The sequence below is a fragment of the Populus trichocarpa genome, chromosome 16, assembly GCF_000002775.5.
Source record: "Populus trichocarpa isolate Nisqually-1 chromosome 16, P.trichocarpa_v4.1, whole genome shotgun sequence".
NCBI lineage: Eukaryota > Viridiplantae > Streptophyta > Magnoliopsida > Malpighiales > Salicaceae > Populus > Populus trichocarpa.
The window spans coordinates 13,721,601-13,736,291 of NC_037300.2; the positions used below are offsets into that span (position 1 = coordinate 13,721,601).

The following is a 14,691-nucleotide window of genomic DNA, read 5'->3' on the forward strand; positions in this document are numbered from 1 at the left end:
GCTCTGATTAATGTCCCATGGATGCACAAATTAAGAGATTTGGTTGATCACCTCCCCGACTCAGTCTCGAAATAGCTAGATATTTTATTTTCGGAGATAAGCTAGAAAAATAAGTTACTTGAGAAAGAGACAGTGTGTGTATAATAGAAAATAAAAAATTCCCACGAGATGGTCTACATGCATGTATAAACATGAATTAGATAGCTAGCTTGTGATATGACTAAATCAAACAGTTTTTTTAGAGCACATTAATGAACTTTTCTCCCTAATCATGGCCTTGACATTTGTGTGACACTTGTAAATTAATTTCTCAAAAGCCTTAGGTTTGGCCAAGTCCTACAATGTCGAAGAACTTCAACTCTAGCTCCCCCATGCCCTATAAATATAAGCCGAAAGGCAAGGAAAACACAGTAAATCATCAAAGCAAAACAAGAGCTTTAACCAGAGTGATCACTACAGATCTAGTACTAACTAAACATGGTTTCTCGTACCATCTTCTGTCTTTCTGCCTTCCTTGTGCTTTTGGTTCTTGCTACTTCTGCTTCTTCTTCAAAAGTACTCTCTCCATATTACTATAACCATGTGTGTCCCAAAGCTTTAGCAACTATCAAACGAGTTGTGGAGGCTGCAGTTTACAAAGAAAGACGCATGGGTGCTTCTTTGTTGCGTCTACACTTCCATGATTGTTTTGTCAATGTATTACACTAATCACATTCTAATTTCTCCTAATTATTTAATAGTATCACATAATTAAGTTTTACATGCATATTGTTCTTATACTAATGGTCTTGGTTGTATATATGTGATATAGGGTTGTGATGCATCAATTCTTTTGGATTCAACATCCACCATTGACAGTGAAAAGAATGCGTTGCCTAATATCAATTCTCTTAGAGGATTTGAAGTTATTGACCAAGTTAAGTCGGAGGTGGACAAAATCTGTGGACGTCCAGTGGTCTCATGTGCAGATATCGTAGCTGTTGCAGCCCGGGACTCCGTCGTTGCGGTATGTGATCGATTAAAGAGTTGTTTTGTATATATAGTTGGTGGTTCAGTATTTTGTTTTTTCAAATATTTGAAAATGAGAATGAAAATATTTGAATTTAGAATTTATTAATAAATTATCATGCATGCCGGCTATAAAATTTAATTAACATTGCAATCTACATATTTGCTCATATTAAAATATGTGCAGCTAGGAGGGCCAACATGGGCCGTCCAACTAGGAAGGAAGGACTCAACCACAGCTAGCAGAGACAAAGCCAACAATGACCTCCCATCACCATTCATGGATCTTCCTGCCCTAATCAACAACTTCAAAAGGCAGGGTTTAAATGAGAGAGACCTTGTAGCTCTCTCCGGAGGCCACACTTTAGGGTCAGCACAGTGTTTTACGTTCAGAAACAGAATCCACAATGAAACAAATATCGACCCTAAATTTGTTAAACAGCGCAAACCAACATGTCCACTCGTTGGAGGTGACTCGAACCTTGCTCCTCTAGACCCAACACCTGCACACTTTGATGTTGCATACTTCAACAGTTTGGTGAAGAAAAGAGGGTTGCTTCGCTCTGATCAAGCCCTCTTCAACGGTGGCTCCACAGATGGATTGGTGAAGGCTTATAGTTCAAATGCTAAGGCTTTTTGGGCTGATTTTGCTAAGTCTATGGTTAAGATGGGGAATATAAACGTTTTGACTGGAAAGCAAGGCCAAGTTCGTTTGAATTGTAGGAAGGTGAACTAAATTGTTGTTTGGACTGCAAAGATAATTTTTTATTTATTTTATCTTTTGATCAATATGCAGGGAATCGTCTTCTTTAATTATAATGCTACAGTAAATTCTGTGTTTTAATTTATTCATTGTAATTGTGTCATCTCTCTTCTTTGTGAGTGAATTTAGACTTGCAAGGAAGATTGAATTGTTTGCGTAGTATATTGATTTCAATTGTATTAAAAATGTAAGGTTATTTTGTTGTATTAATTTCCAATGAAATTATTTTTTTTTAGTGGAACCCGAATTTCAATTTGCATTTTCCATTATATGTTGTTTTTTATTTTATTTTATTTTGTTGAATTAAAATAAAACAAGTTCGGCTCACTTGTTTGTATCTTAAATAGGTTGTGTTAAGCCTGCATTCACAGGCTGGCTATTTCTACCCATTCTAGTAATTAATTAAATCTGTTTTTGTAACTTCTCAATTATCTTAAATAACATATTTATTGAACTATTCATAAGAGGGAGAGAGAAAAAAGTTGAGTTCAATTCTATTATACTAGTATATTGGCTCGTGCTCGGCCGCGGCTCAATATTAATTTTTTTAAAAAAATATTAAGAGCATGGAGAATTTTTTAATAGTATTATTAAATCTAACAAAGTAGTTTAATTTTAGAACTCAACTCTTTGTTTAACTAAGTTTTTAACTAAATCGTGTGAGAGCTAACTCGATTTAAATCGATCGATTTCATAGGTTCAAATACAACTTTGATGATCAATAAAAACATAATTTAGCTTTTAAAAAAACTTTAAGATGATAATTTTTTTAAAAAAATATTGAGACGATAACAGATTGGATCCCCCCGGTCATGGACTTTATTGGGTTTAATAAAATTTTTATATTTTTTTATTTAATTATATGATAAAAATATATACTCACAAAATTGAGCACCAACCTAAAAATAGTCACTTATTTGAGACAATTATCCCTAAAAATCAAACAAAAATCAATAATGTAGTCCATTTCCCAACTAATCCAATATTAAATGATGAAATCGAAAAAGAATAAATTTAAAACAATTAAAAGACCAAAAACAAAACAAAAAAACATATCATATTGGTGGGTAAACTTGTCAAACTTATGAATCGGGTAAGCTAAGTAGTACGTCAAACTTGTGAATTGGGTAAGCCGAGTAGTATGTCAAACTTGTGAATTGAGTTATGGACTCCACTGAGATTATAATTTTTTTAATCTGTTTTTTATTTAACTACATAATAACAAAAATAGATGATTGCAAAATCAAACACCAACCCAATACCGAGATGTTTTTTTATATTACGATAACCTCATAAAAGGCAAAACGAAACCAATTATGAAACTGAATTCTCAATTAATCTAGTATCTACGAATGAGAAAAAAAACTAATTGAAAAGAGTTAAACTTGTCACACCCGTGAACCAAGTCAACCAGCCAAACTTGTGAATAGGTTCATGGACTTTATAAAGTTTAATAACATAACTTTTTTTCTGAAACTATTTTTTTAACTATATAAGAAAAAAAAATAGATGATAAAAAAGTCAAGTTCAATTAAAAAAAAAGACACTCCATCAAATTTGTAAACCAGGGCAACTCGGGTTATCCTGGTAAACCCGCAAACCATGTTAACCTTATAAAAAGGTTAAATAAAAAGAAAAAAAATATTATATAAAGTTTAATTACATAAATGTTTTTTAAAACTATTTTTTTAACTATACGAGAAGAAAAAATTCGATAAAAAGGTCAAGTTCAATTAAACAAAAAGACACCCCAACAAACTCGTAAATCAGGGCAACTCAGGTTATCATGTCTAACCCGCAAACCATGCTAACCTTTAAAAAGGTAAAATAAAAATAAATAAATTATGAAGCTAAATTCTCAACCATCCCAATATTAAAAGATGAAATTAACAAAAAAAAATTGAAAAAAAATCATGACAAAAATTCAAAAACATAAAGAAAAAATAAAGAAAGCAAAACATTATAGGTTACTATTGTCATTCATGGTGCAATGTGTGTGGGTGAACCAATGGTTTCCTCACACCCTTTAATTTTTGTTACTTTATAAAGTTTAATAACATGATTTTTCTCTAAAACTAATTTTTTAATTATATGAGAAAAAATTAGACTATAATAAAAGTTAAGTTCAATTAAAAAATAAAATAAAAAAAGACAACCCACCAAACTCGTAAATCGGGGCAACCTAGGTTACTTTGGGAAACCCATAAATCATGCTAACCTTATATAAAGGAAAAATAAAAAGAAGCAAATTACAAATCTAAATTCTTAACAATCTCAATTTTAAAAGAAGAAATCGACAAAAATAGATTTGAAAAAAAAATCATAACAAAAATTCAAACAAAAAAGAAAAAAAAAAAGCAAAACATTGTGGATTACTATTGTAATTCGCAGTGCAATGGGTGTTGATGAACAATGATTTCCCCTACATCCTTTAATTTTTGTTACTTTATAAAGTGTAATAACATGGTTTTTCTCTAAAACTATTTTTTTAACAATATGAGAAAAAAATAAACTATAAAAAAAATCAAGTTCAATTTAAAAAACCCACCAAATCCATAAACTGAGGCAACTTGGGTTACTTTGAAAAACTCGCAAACCACGCTAACCTCATAGAAAGACAAAATAAAAAAAAATTACAAAGATAAATTCTCAACCATCTCAATATTAACATATGAAATTGACAAAAATAATTTTGAAAAAAATCATAACAAAAACAAAATGAAAAAAAAAAAGCACATGTAAGAAAAAATAATGTGGAGAAATATTGTAACAATTCACAATGTTTTGTGAGGAAAGCTACAGTGCTTTCCCCGTATCATTTAGCTTTTCTTATAATTCTTTCGCACAGAGTGAAGAAAGAAAGGACTTGAATCCATTATTCTTGTATTTAATCTTAATTTAAGAAGTTGGATGTTGACTTATTTGACAGGCTAGATCACTATTAGAAAATTGGTCAATACAAATGAAAATACCGACGGAATATATCTGTTTGTAGATTGCAATGAATTTTACCAATAGATTATTTCTTCGCTATATCCGTCGATAAATATCGACAAAAATATTATGTTGGTATATACTGAGCGGATTACAATGGGAAAGAAAGGAATTAAATAAAACCAAAAAGTACGATAATGTGTCATTTATACAGATGGTATCACTGACGGTATTAATCCATAGGTATATTACAGATAGCTTTAAATATACCGAGGGGATTACAATGTGAAAGGAAGGAATTAAATAAAACCAAAATGTACGATAATGTGTCATTTATACAGATGGTATCACCGACGGTATTAATCCATATTTTATATTATAGATAGCTTTAAGATTTTTCACTTCTCAATTGCACTGTTCATCTTGCCAATTACATACGAGATCACCGATGGATTAAGTCCATCAGTATTTTCCTGAGAGCTTTGGAACCATTCACTTTTTAATTGCACTGTTAATTATTGTTCTTTAAAGATAGAATCATCAACGGACTGAAAAGTCATCAATGATATTTTAGGGGGTTTTGAAAATTTTTGATTAAATTAAATATTACAAGTTGAATCAGCAATGGACTGAAAAGTTGTCAATGATATTTAGGAGGTTTATGAAAAAAAATTATTAAATTAAAAATTTAAATTAAATATTACAAGCGGAATCATCGACTGATGTTTAAAAATATTAATATTTAATTATCCATCAATAAAATCATCGGTAAAAAAGCTCAATTAAAAGACTAAAATCACTAATTTCATAATAGACACACTTCTTCTTTTTCTTTCTTTTCTTTTTCTTCTTTTCTCTTCCTTTTTTGTAAAAAACATCATTGTCCCTCTCTTCCTTTCTCTTCTCTCCTTAACTCCTTCTCTTCTCTTCTCCTCGTCGTGCAAATATGTCTTCTCCTCTCTTCATTTAATTAATATACTTTATGAATTTGTTTTTTTTTCCTCTTCTCAGCTTCACTCGTAATAAAATTAAGGTAAGATTTTTTTTCTTCTCTTTCTTTTGTATTTTTTTTTCATTATATTTGTTTTCTTAATATTTTTTTATTTTTTTGTTCTTGTTATTGTAGGAATGTTTTTCATATTAGAAAAATTTTGTTGAATTTTAGTTCAATTTTTTTTCCAATTTTGTTGTTCAATTTCAATTAAATATATAAGATTGATTTTAATTATTATTATTTAATTTTTTTGTGCAATTTTAATTAAATGAATTTATCTGTCGCTGGATTATGGGTTCTTGAACAGGTTTTTTAGGTTAGGTGGAAAAAACTTTTAGTAGATTTATTTATTTGTTGTTGTTTTATTTTTTTGTGTTATTTTTTTGTTGCAAATTTGTTTGAGTTGATTTTCTTTCTTTTTTTTCAAGCAACCCAGTTCCTGAATATTATTATTGAGTGTTGATTTATATTAATTTATTTTATTTTAATTATTTTCTACTTTATATATATATATATATATATATATAAATAATTATTGAAGGTCTTATAGACAAATTAAGTCCATCGGTATATTCTAGAGAGTTAAAAAAATTATTGCAAATGTCACTATCATTGTTTAATCACGGACAGAATTGCATGCGGTCTTTATGCCAATTATATGTTCAGTTCCCTGAGGAAAATACCAACAAAATGAAGCAGATATAATTTTTTTGGTGCACTTTTGTCATTAAAAAATCCTTTGGTAATCACCGACAAACCAGAAATCACCGACGAAAGTTTTATTGATAGAGTATTTCCTTATGTGAGCTCATAGTTAAAAATAGTGCTAACAGATTGAGAGTATAAATACTGACAAAAAATTCTATTAATAAATCTAAAAATTATGATAGTGAATTAATTCATCTTTAAAAAATAAATTACACAATTTATTTATTTATTATCATGATATCTAAAATAATATTCTCTTGATACATGTCAAAGCTACTCATTACATCACAATTCACAAGGTTTTGAAATTACAGTATCTTCGAATCACTTTCATATATTTAACATTAATGTTTATAGTTTAATTTTTAAAAAATAATCTGTATCTGTATCTAAATTACTATATGTTTTTTTTTCAAAGATTTTTTTTTATTTTTTAAAGCTTGAATGATAACGTAAAAGGCAATTTCACTGTCAACATTTAAAAAGTTGTTTGTTTTGGTATGTATATATATATATATATATATATATATATATATATATATATATATAAACATGATAATAATAGGATTGTGATAATATATTATGGTTATGATACGGGCTGACACGGTTTGTAATAGTACTAGTGATAGAGATGAGGGGTATAATTGAGGTAAAGATGACGGTAGTGATAATAATAATGATAGAACAATGGTGATAAACAAGATAAAGCCTACAAAGATTCTTTTAGACACTTCAAAAACACAACATGATAAAAACAAGCATAATTTTAGATTTTATTGTTAAATTGAACTCAAATTTTACCAAATAATTTTATAGATTAAGTTCTACAACCTAGCCACAACTGGTTTTTATTTTTATTTTCAGGCTAGATGTAGCTTAAATATACGGGCTGAGCTAGATCCATCCGGCTAAACTCAGTCACTGGCACGAGCCAGTTATCCGGTTGGGCAACAGGCACATTCACGCATGCTCTCCACAGTGCAATGGTAATTATAAATATCTTCGCACAATGTGAAATGAATCGAAGATGCAAAGCGGGAAAATGAAGAACTTACCTGGTCTGGAGACGAAGGGATGAAGACGATGGCAACGGTGCGATGACTGTCCAATGTCACCTGCTTCTGTTTTTCGTTCACTTCTCCTTTGTTCTCTCTTTTGGTCTCCTTTTTTTTTTTTTTTTTGCTTTATCTTATTCTCTCTGTTCTTCCTTCTTTGTGTTTTTCTTTCTGTTAGTTTTTCGTTTCTCGTTCTCAGTTTTTTTTTTTTTTTGTGTGTCCCTCCCCCTGTGTTTTCTCTGTTAGTTCCTCTGTGTTCTCCCTTTTTTTTTCGTGGCCTTTCTCTGTCAGTTCGTCCTGGTCCCTCCTTCCTGTGTTTGCTCGTTCTGTTCTCCCCCTTGATTCTTTCTTTTCTTTTGATTTTCTCTGTCAGCTCGTCCTGGTCCCTCTGTGTTGTTAGTCCTTGTCCTCTGGTTTTCTCCCCTGTGTTTGTTCCTTCCCCTCCTTCGCGTCTGTGTTCCTTTCGCTCTCCCCCCGTTCGTGGCCTTTATGCCATGCGGTCACCTCCAGATAATATTTTTTTTTCTTCCTGGTCAGGTGAGACGAAGAAGATGAATAGTTTTCTTTGAAACGGCGCCATTTTTCAACTGAAATGGCTATTTTCAGTTTGCCCCCCTGAAGTTCTTCAATTTAGCAATTGGGCCCTTATTCATGGAAAATCTCTTTTCTTTTTTAATTTTGCCCCGGGATCAATTTCAATTGAACCCCTGTATTTCGGCGCCATTAACAAAACAGTCCTTTTTTTCCAATTTAATCAATTCAGTCCTTAATTGGCTCTTTAAGTTTTAATTCTTTCAAAATTACCCCTGTAAAAATCAATTAACCCCTATGGTATCACCTTTTATTCACTGTGGTCCTTGGACTTTAATTTCTTGCAATTACAACCCAAATCAGCCCCAAACTTTGATATTTATTCAATTAAATCCTTGATTGCATTGATTTTAAATCAAAGTTTAATTAATTTCATAAACTTATCAATTCTTTCAATTTTTTTATCAAATTAACTCCTAAATTTAGAATTTCATCTTATTAGTTCTTAAACTTTCAATTTGTGTTGTTTTGACTCAATTCTCAAATTATTTTTCATTCATTTATTTGTTATTATTTATTTATTATTTTTAAAAAAATTCAAAAATTAGATTATGATAAAGAGTACATGCGTAACTTTACTGTAAATAAAAAATAAAAAACCTAAACAACCCTTCCTGAAACTCTTTATTTTATTTATTTTGTACTCTTAAAGGTATTTTTATTATTTATTAAAATGGTGAGCAGGTAAAAAATACCCCTAAACAAATAATAATAACCAATGTGCAATTTTTGTTGGGAACGACAAAATGATAAAATATGAGGGGCTACTTCAGTTTTAATGCTTTTTTTATATTACTATTCGTGCCTTTGGAATTTTTGCACAACCTGGTGTTCTAACCATAATTGCATAAGTCCGCTCATCCCTAAAGTGCACCAGGGTTTGATTTATCATAGGTAATTCTGCCTGATGACCTTTCAGCAATGATAGGCTTGGAACGTTAGGCGAAGATTTACTGAATCGCACCATATTAGCCCTAAGTTTATAGGTGTCAAACCAGATCTGATTCACCCTTGCAATGAGACTATTATGTGATTGATGGGATTTTATTGTAACAAATCGAAACCATCTTCCCAATTATTTGTCTATGTTCTTTAAATTTCTTCTTTAATTCTCTGTAGGTCAGCCATGTTGGGCATCATTCAGAATAGAATTTGAGAGCCATGAGTGGGTTATATGGTCGTTACTTGTTGGTACTGGATAGGATTTTGAGAGAGATATGTCTTAGTTCTTATGATTATTGAAGGTTAAGAAGGTCAGGTGATTTAGAGTAGAAGGCTTTATTGGAGAAAGAAGAAGAAGAAGCAGAACTGGAATGTTATGTTATGGAAAAGTCTGATATTGTGAGGGGAAAGAGAGGGCAGAGGTCGGGGCAGGGACAGTTCTCACAGTTATATTATCAAACAGGTGGAGTGCAAAGAAATGTTAGTTTGTAAATTATGTCTCAAGGATGTGATTTTCTGTCACCACTCGAAGAAAAGCAGAGGCAGAGAAGAATTCATTACATATCATTCTATTCAACTCCACGTCATCGTTCATGTTCTTTTTTGTTGAAAACGTGTTGGGAATGGTTAGAAAAAGTTAACGATGGAGCTATGTTGTTAACACAATTATTTAGTTGATTTTCGCTTCAGTTAAATTAATTAAGATATTATTTAACTGATATATTATTTAAATTTTAAGTTTGAAATTGAAATTGAATAAAAATATTACTTAATTAATGTTATTAGTTTATTAAGTTTTAATTTATTGAGATTATATATGGAGAAGATGGAAATAGCCTGTTTAAAAATATAATAAATATTATTTTTTAAAATATTTTAAAATTAAAAATTCATCAAGATAATATTTTTTAAAAAATTATTTTTAATATTATAATTGTGAAACATTAAAATAATTTAATTTTAAAAAATAAAACAATCAAGTGGATGCAGGTACGACATGGATAGCCCAATGTTTCCATAATTGGGCCGCATTCTGAATTGCAATATCTTTATTCTATGATAAGGTCCACGCCCATTGAGTTATCAAGCATTAAAAGCCTTTTTAGAATTTAGTATTATGATAAAGGGTTACAACTTTTTAATATCTTTTTTATTTATATTTTTTGTTTAATATAATTTTAGGAGAATGAAAAAGTTTCAAGAAAGTGTAAAACGTTAGCTTCTTGGAAGGGAGGAAGTAAAAAAAAATGAGATGGGAAAGTTTTTGGGTTTTATTTCCTTTTCTTATAATTTAAACCAACTTTTTTTTTTCACTTTATAGACCACAAAGATATATTTAGTGTTTTATAATTATATTTTTAATTATTATTTTGATTTATATTATAAGTTATAATTCATTATTATTCATAACATTTTAAATCATTATAATACTATTTTGATTTATATTATAAGTTATAATTCATTATATGTTATGATGGAGTTTAGGATGTTTTCACATAGAACAATCAAATTAAATTAAAAATTCAATTGTATGAGACTCAAACTTATCTATTTTCTTTACCATTTATATTCTGAACTTCCACTTTATAAATACATAAAAAAAAGGATAACATAAAATATCTCAATGAATCTTTTTATTTAAAAATTTAAGTTATTAGATTGAGATGATTTTTTAATATGATATTAAAACCTTATTGATCAAACGGTCACGAGTTTGAATCTTACCATTTACATTTTATTTGGTAAAAAATAAGTATAAAGTAGAATGGACATATACAAGTTTTAAGCTGAAAGAGTTTTCACTTAAAAAAATGTGTTAGATAATAACATAAATCATATATTGAAATTTCATCTAAAAATTTAAACTATTGTTACGAGAAAGTTTTTTTTTTATTTGACAAAATAAATGTAAATTGACACTTGAAAAACACTCCCCCTCACGGAAATATGGATTATGCAATATTTCACTTTCATGGTCTCGTATTTTCACACAATCAACACAGTATGATGATTGACGAACATGATTCATTTGCCAAGAGAAAGCTCGGAAAATCAAACCAGTTAGAGCATGGATTAGGTGAGTCGTATAGGTAAAATCAACAGAATCCTTTTCAAGAAAGTAACTTTCAAAAAGGAAATTTCCCTTAGGGGTACGTAGCAATATATATATATATATCATGAACTATTTTTATTAGCAGATAGCTTGGCAACCTTCGTTAGTCAAGCATACAGGTTTAAGCATTTCAATCTCTTTAATTAATCATCTAAAAATTATCGTTAATTAAATGATTAATGATTTTTTGCCTCGCCCGCCGGTCAAACATTGCATATATCAGTCAATTATAATGACAAGAGTTTCTTACCTAATGCTATCCTTTTTATTGAATAATGATGCATTATCTTGGACCTAATTGGTTTGAGAGAAGGTCTAATTGGCCTTCCCATCCACGAGACTTGTAAATTGAATAGCACACTTAATTTTCGTTATGATAAATCCTCACACCATACATTTCTAAAGAGACTTGCTAACAACGCCATCATTTTTTTCCATGGAAAGTTCGGTTGCTTTTGGGTTACATAAAGGTGATATCACTTTCTTATTATATACTAATCTAATAGAATGTAGTCGTTGGAATCTATTTTATTAAAAGAAATTACTAAATACACAATCATTAAACTATATTTATTTATATAATATAATCTCGTATTAGAAAATAATATAAATCATATCTCATATCTCATAACCTTACATAATAAATTTAAGTTTTTTTATTGAGATTATCATTTGGTATAGTATGAGAGCCTTGGTAGTTTAAATATTTAGGTTGAGATGATTCTTTGATAAAGTATTAGAGTCTTAATTACTAAATAATTACGAATTTGAATTCTATCATTTTTATTTTAATTAATAAAATTAAGTATAATGTAGTGTAAGTTAAAAGAATTTTTACTTGAAAAGATATATTAAAATAATATAAATTATATATTAAAGTTTTATATATCAGGTTGGCTTTTAATTTGATTAATAAATTTTTGTATATATTCAAGTCTAGCAAAAAAAAATAAGGTGTGAGAAAATATGCATTGAAAATTTCATCACAATCGGAATAATTACGTCAAGAAATAAATAGGGGGAGTAGGTTTTTTTTTTTTTTTTTGTTGAAAAAATAGTGGGGGAGTTAGTTAACACTTAAACAATGACTAAATCAAACAATTTTTTTAGCACAACATTTATCACTTGTATAGTCATGGCCATGACATTTGCAGTTTTGACAATTCTAAGCTTCTCGGAAGTCTCAAACTTGGCCGCCATGCATGACCTGAACAATAAACAACATGGCAGTACCATTTCCCTCCTCCTGTCTATAAATATCCATTTCAAATCAACCAATGGGCATAGAAAACACTTGTTGCTAAAGATTTCACCGCAGGATTGGAGAAAAAACATGGTTTCATTAGGCATCTTCACTCTAATTTCTACCTTGTTCCTTGTGTTGGCTGCAGTTCCTACTACAGCTTCTTCTTCAAAACTGTCTCCAAATTATTACGACCATGTGTGTCCCAAAGCCTTACCAGCTATCAAACGAGTTGTGGAGGCGGCAGTTAACAAAGAAAGACGCATGGGTGCTTCTTTATTACGTCTCCACTTCCATGATTGTTTTGTCCATGTATTGCACTAACCGGTGTTCTAATTTATTCTTAATTATCACATAATTATTAGGTCTTAATTACAAGTTTTATATATAGTAATGGGTTGGCTTTTGCTGTATATGATATAGGGTTGTGATGCGTCAATTCTTTTGGACTCAACATCCGCTTTTGATAGTGAAAAGAAAGCGGGTCCTAACAAAAACTCAATTAGAGGATTTGAAGTTATTGACCAAATCAAGTTGGAGGTGGACAAAGTCTGTGGACGTCCAGTGGTCTCTTGTGCAGACATTTTAGCTGTTGCAGCTCGTGATTCCGTGGTTGTGGTGTGTAGTTTATTTATCATTTCTACTCTTGCATGTCCAATGTTGATAAATTGCATGTGTTTTTTTTAATCCTATAGTAACGTGCGTGTGTAAAAATATGTGCAGCTAGGAGGGCCGACATGGGCAGTGCAGCTAGGGAGGAGAGACTCGACCACAGCTCGCAAAACCACAGCGGACAAAGACATCCCCACACCGCTTATGAACCTTACTGACCTAATCAACAACTTCAAAAAGCATGGTTTAGATGAGAGAGATCTTGTAGCTCTCTCTGGTGCCCACACTATAGGGTCTGCACAGTGTTTTACCTTCAGAGACAGAATCTACAATGAAGCTAACATTGACCCTAAATTTGCTCGAGAACGCAGATTATCCTGTCCACGCACTGGAGGTAACTCAAACCTTGCCGCTCTAGACCCAACACATGCAAACTTTGATGTTAAATACTTCAACAAATTGTTGAAGAAAAGAGGGTTACTTCACTCTGATCAAGAACTCTTCAATGGAGGCTCCACTGATAGCTTGGTAGAGGCTTATAGCTCAGATGCCAAGGCTTTTTGGGCTGACTTCGCTAAGTCTATGATGAAGATGGGGAATATAAACCCACTGACTGGAAAGCGAGGACAAGTTCGTTTGAATTGTAGGAAGGTGAACTAAAATGTTCCTACTGTGGATTTCAAAATAGAAAAATAATGCGTGAATGCCTAGGAGGCTTATACGAGACACCATGTGCGAGTTTGTATTTTTTGTTTTTTTTTTAAAAAAAAACAATGTTTAAATATCCCATGTGCGTTTTAAATAAATAAAAATAATTTAACAACGTGTGTTATAGTCTCTTTTTATTTTAATATCAAATAATGAAAATAAATAAAAAATAATAATAATTAATTTTTAGTCAATTAAATATGAAATGTGAAATTGAATAAAATAAATAAATACAAGTCAACATAAGTCAGCGTAATAGATATGTAACCTCGGTAATGAATCAAAGAAAACCACAAAACTATTTTTTTTTCTAAAAAAACTAATATCAAACAATGAAATCGAAAAAGAAAAAAAAAAGATGTCACCCCGGTTAACTTTTCAAACTAGTGACTAAGGTCCTTAAATGAGAAACATCATTTATAAAAATATCATGGAAGCCCAATCCTCACCAAATTAAACGTTGAAGGATGAAATCAGGAAAAAAAAATACAACCACACAAAAGTATCCAAAATAAGAAAAGAAATTTAAAAAAAATAGCAATTAAAAAAATGAGGATAAAAATCAAAATAAAAAATAAATTAGATGAAAACTATAATTTTTTTAACAGATGGTGAAATTGAAAAGAGAAATAACTTTAATAAAAATATAAAAAAATCAAAAGAATAAGGATCAAATTGAAAATAAATAATATACCATAAATTTAGATTAAATGATAAAATTGAAAACCAATAAAACTTTTACAAAAGAACAGAAAAAAAATAAAAATCAAAAGGATCAAATTAAAAAAAAATAGCATATGAAAAATTAGGATTGAATGATGAAATTGAAAACAAATAAAACTTTTACAAAAAGATCAAGAACAAAAATAAAAAAAATAAAAACTAAAATTCAAATATCAATAACAAATCAGATGACCAGTCTATAATTTTCGAGGGATAAGAGAAAAAGAAAAAAAAACTCATTGACGATAAATTGTCTCACTACCACCGACACATGTCATATCAACAGGAAGATGACAT

At 30.0% G+C, this 14,691-nt stretch overlaps 2 protein-coding genes and 1 long non-coding RNA gene across 3 annotated transcripts; all 3 read left to right on the plus strand.

Annotated features, from left to right (window-relative positions):
* Positions 1 to 392: 392 nt before the first annotated feature.
* Positions 393 to 2,012, plus strand: LOC7482222 (peroxidase 22.3). The gene is made up of 3 exons (XM_002323019.4): positions 393 to 696; positions 812 to 1,006; positions 1,196 to 2,012. The coding sequence occupies exons 1-3, from the start codon at positions 478 to 480 to the stop codon at positions 1,742 to 1,744; spliced, it is 963 nt and encodes a 320-aa protein (XP_002323055.3). The 5' UTR covers positions 393 to 477; the 3' UTR covers positions 1,745 to 2,012.
* A 5,147-nt stretch (positions 2,013 to 7,159) lies between these two features.
* Positions 7,160 to 9,772, plus strand: LOC112324445 (uncharacterized). The gene is made up of 2 exons (XR_002978286.1): positions 7,160 to 7,499; positions 9,173 to 9,772. It is a non-coding gene; the product is annotated as an uncharacterized LOC112324445 (long non-coding RNA).
* A 2,607-nt stretch (positions 9,773 to 12,379) lies between these two features.
* On the plus strand, positions 12,380 to 13,800 carry LOC7482570 (peroxidase 2). Its single transcript, XM_002323020.4, has 3 exons — positions 12,380 to 12,663; positions 12,775 to 12,969; positions 13,075 to 13,800. Exons 1-3 carry the CDS (start codon positions 12,442 to 12,444, stop codon positions 13,621 to 13,623), a joined length of 966 nt encoding a protein of 321 aa, XP_002323056.1. The 5' UTR covers positions 12,380 to 12,441; the 3' UTR covers positions 13,624 to 13,800.
* The last annotated feature ends 891 nt before the right edge of the window (positions 13,801 to 14,691 follow it).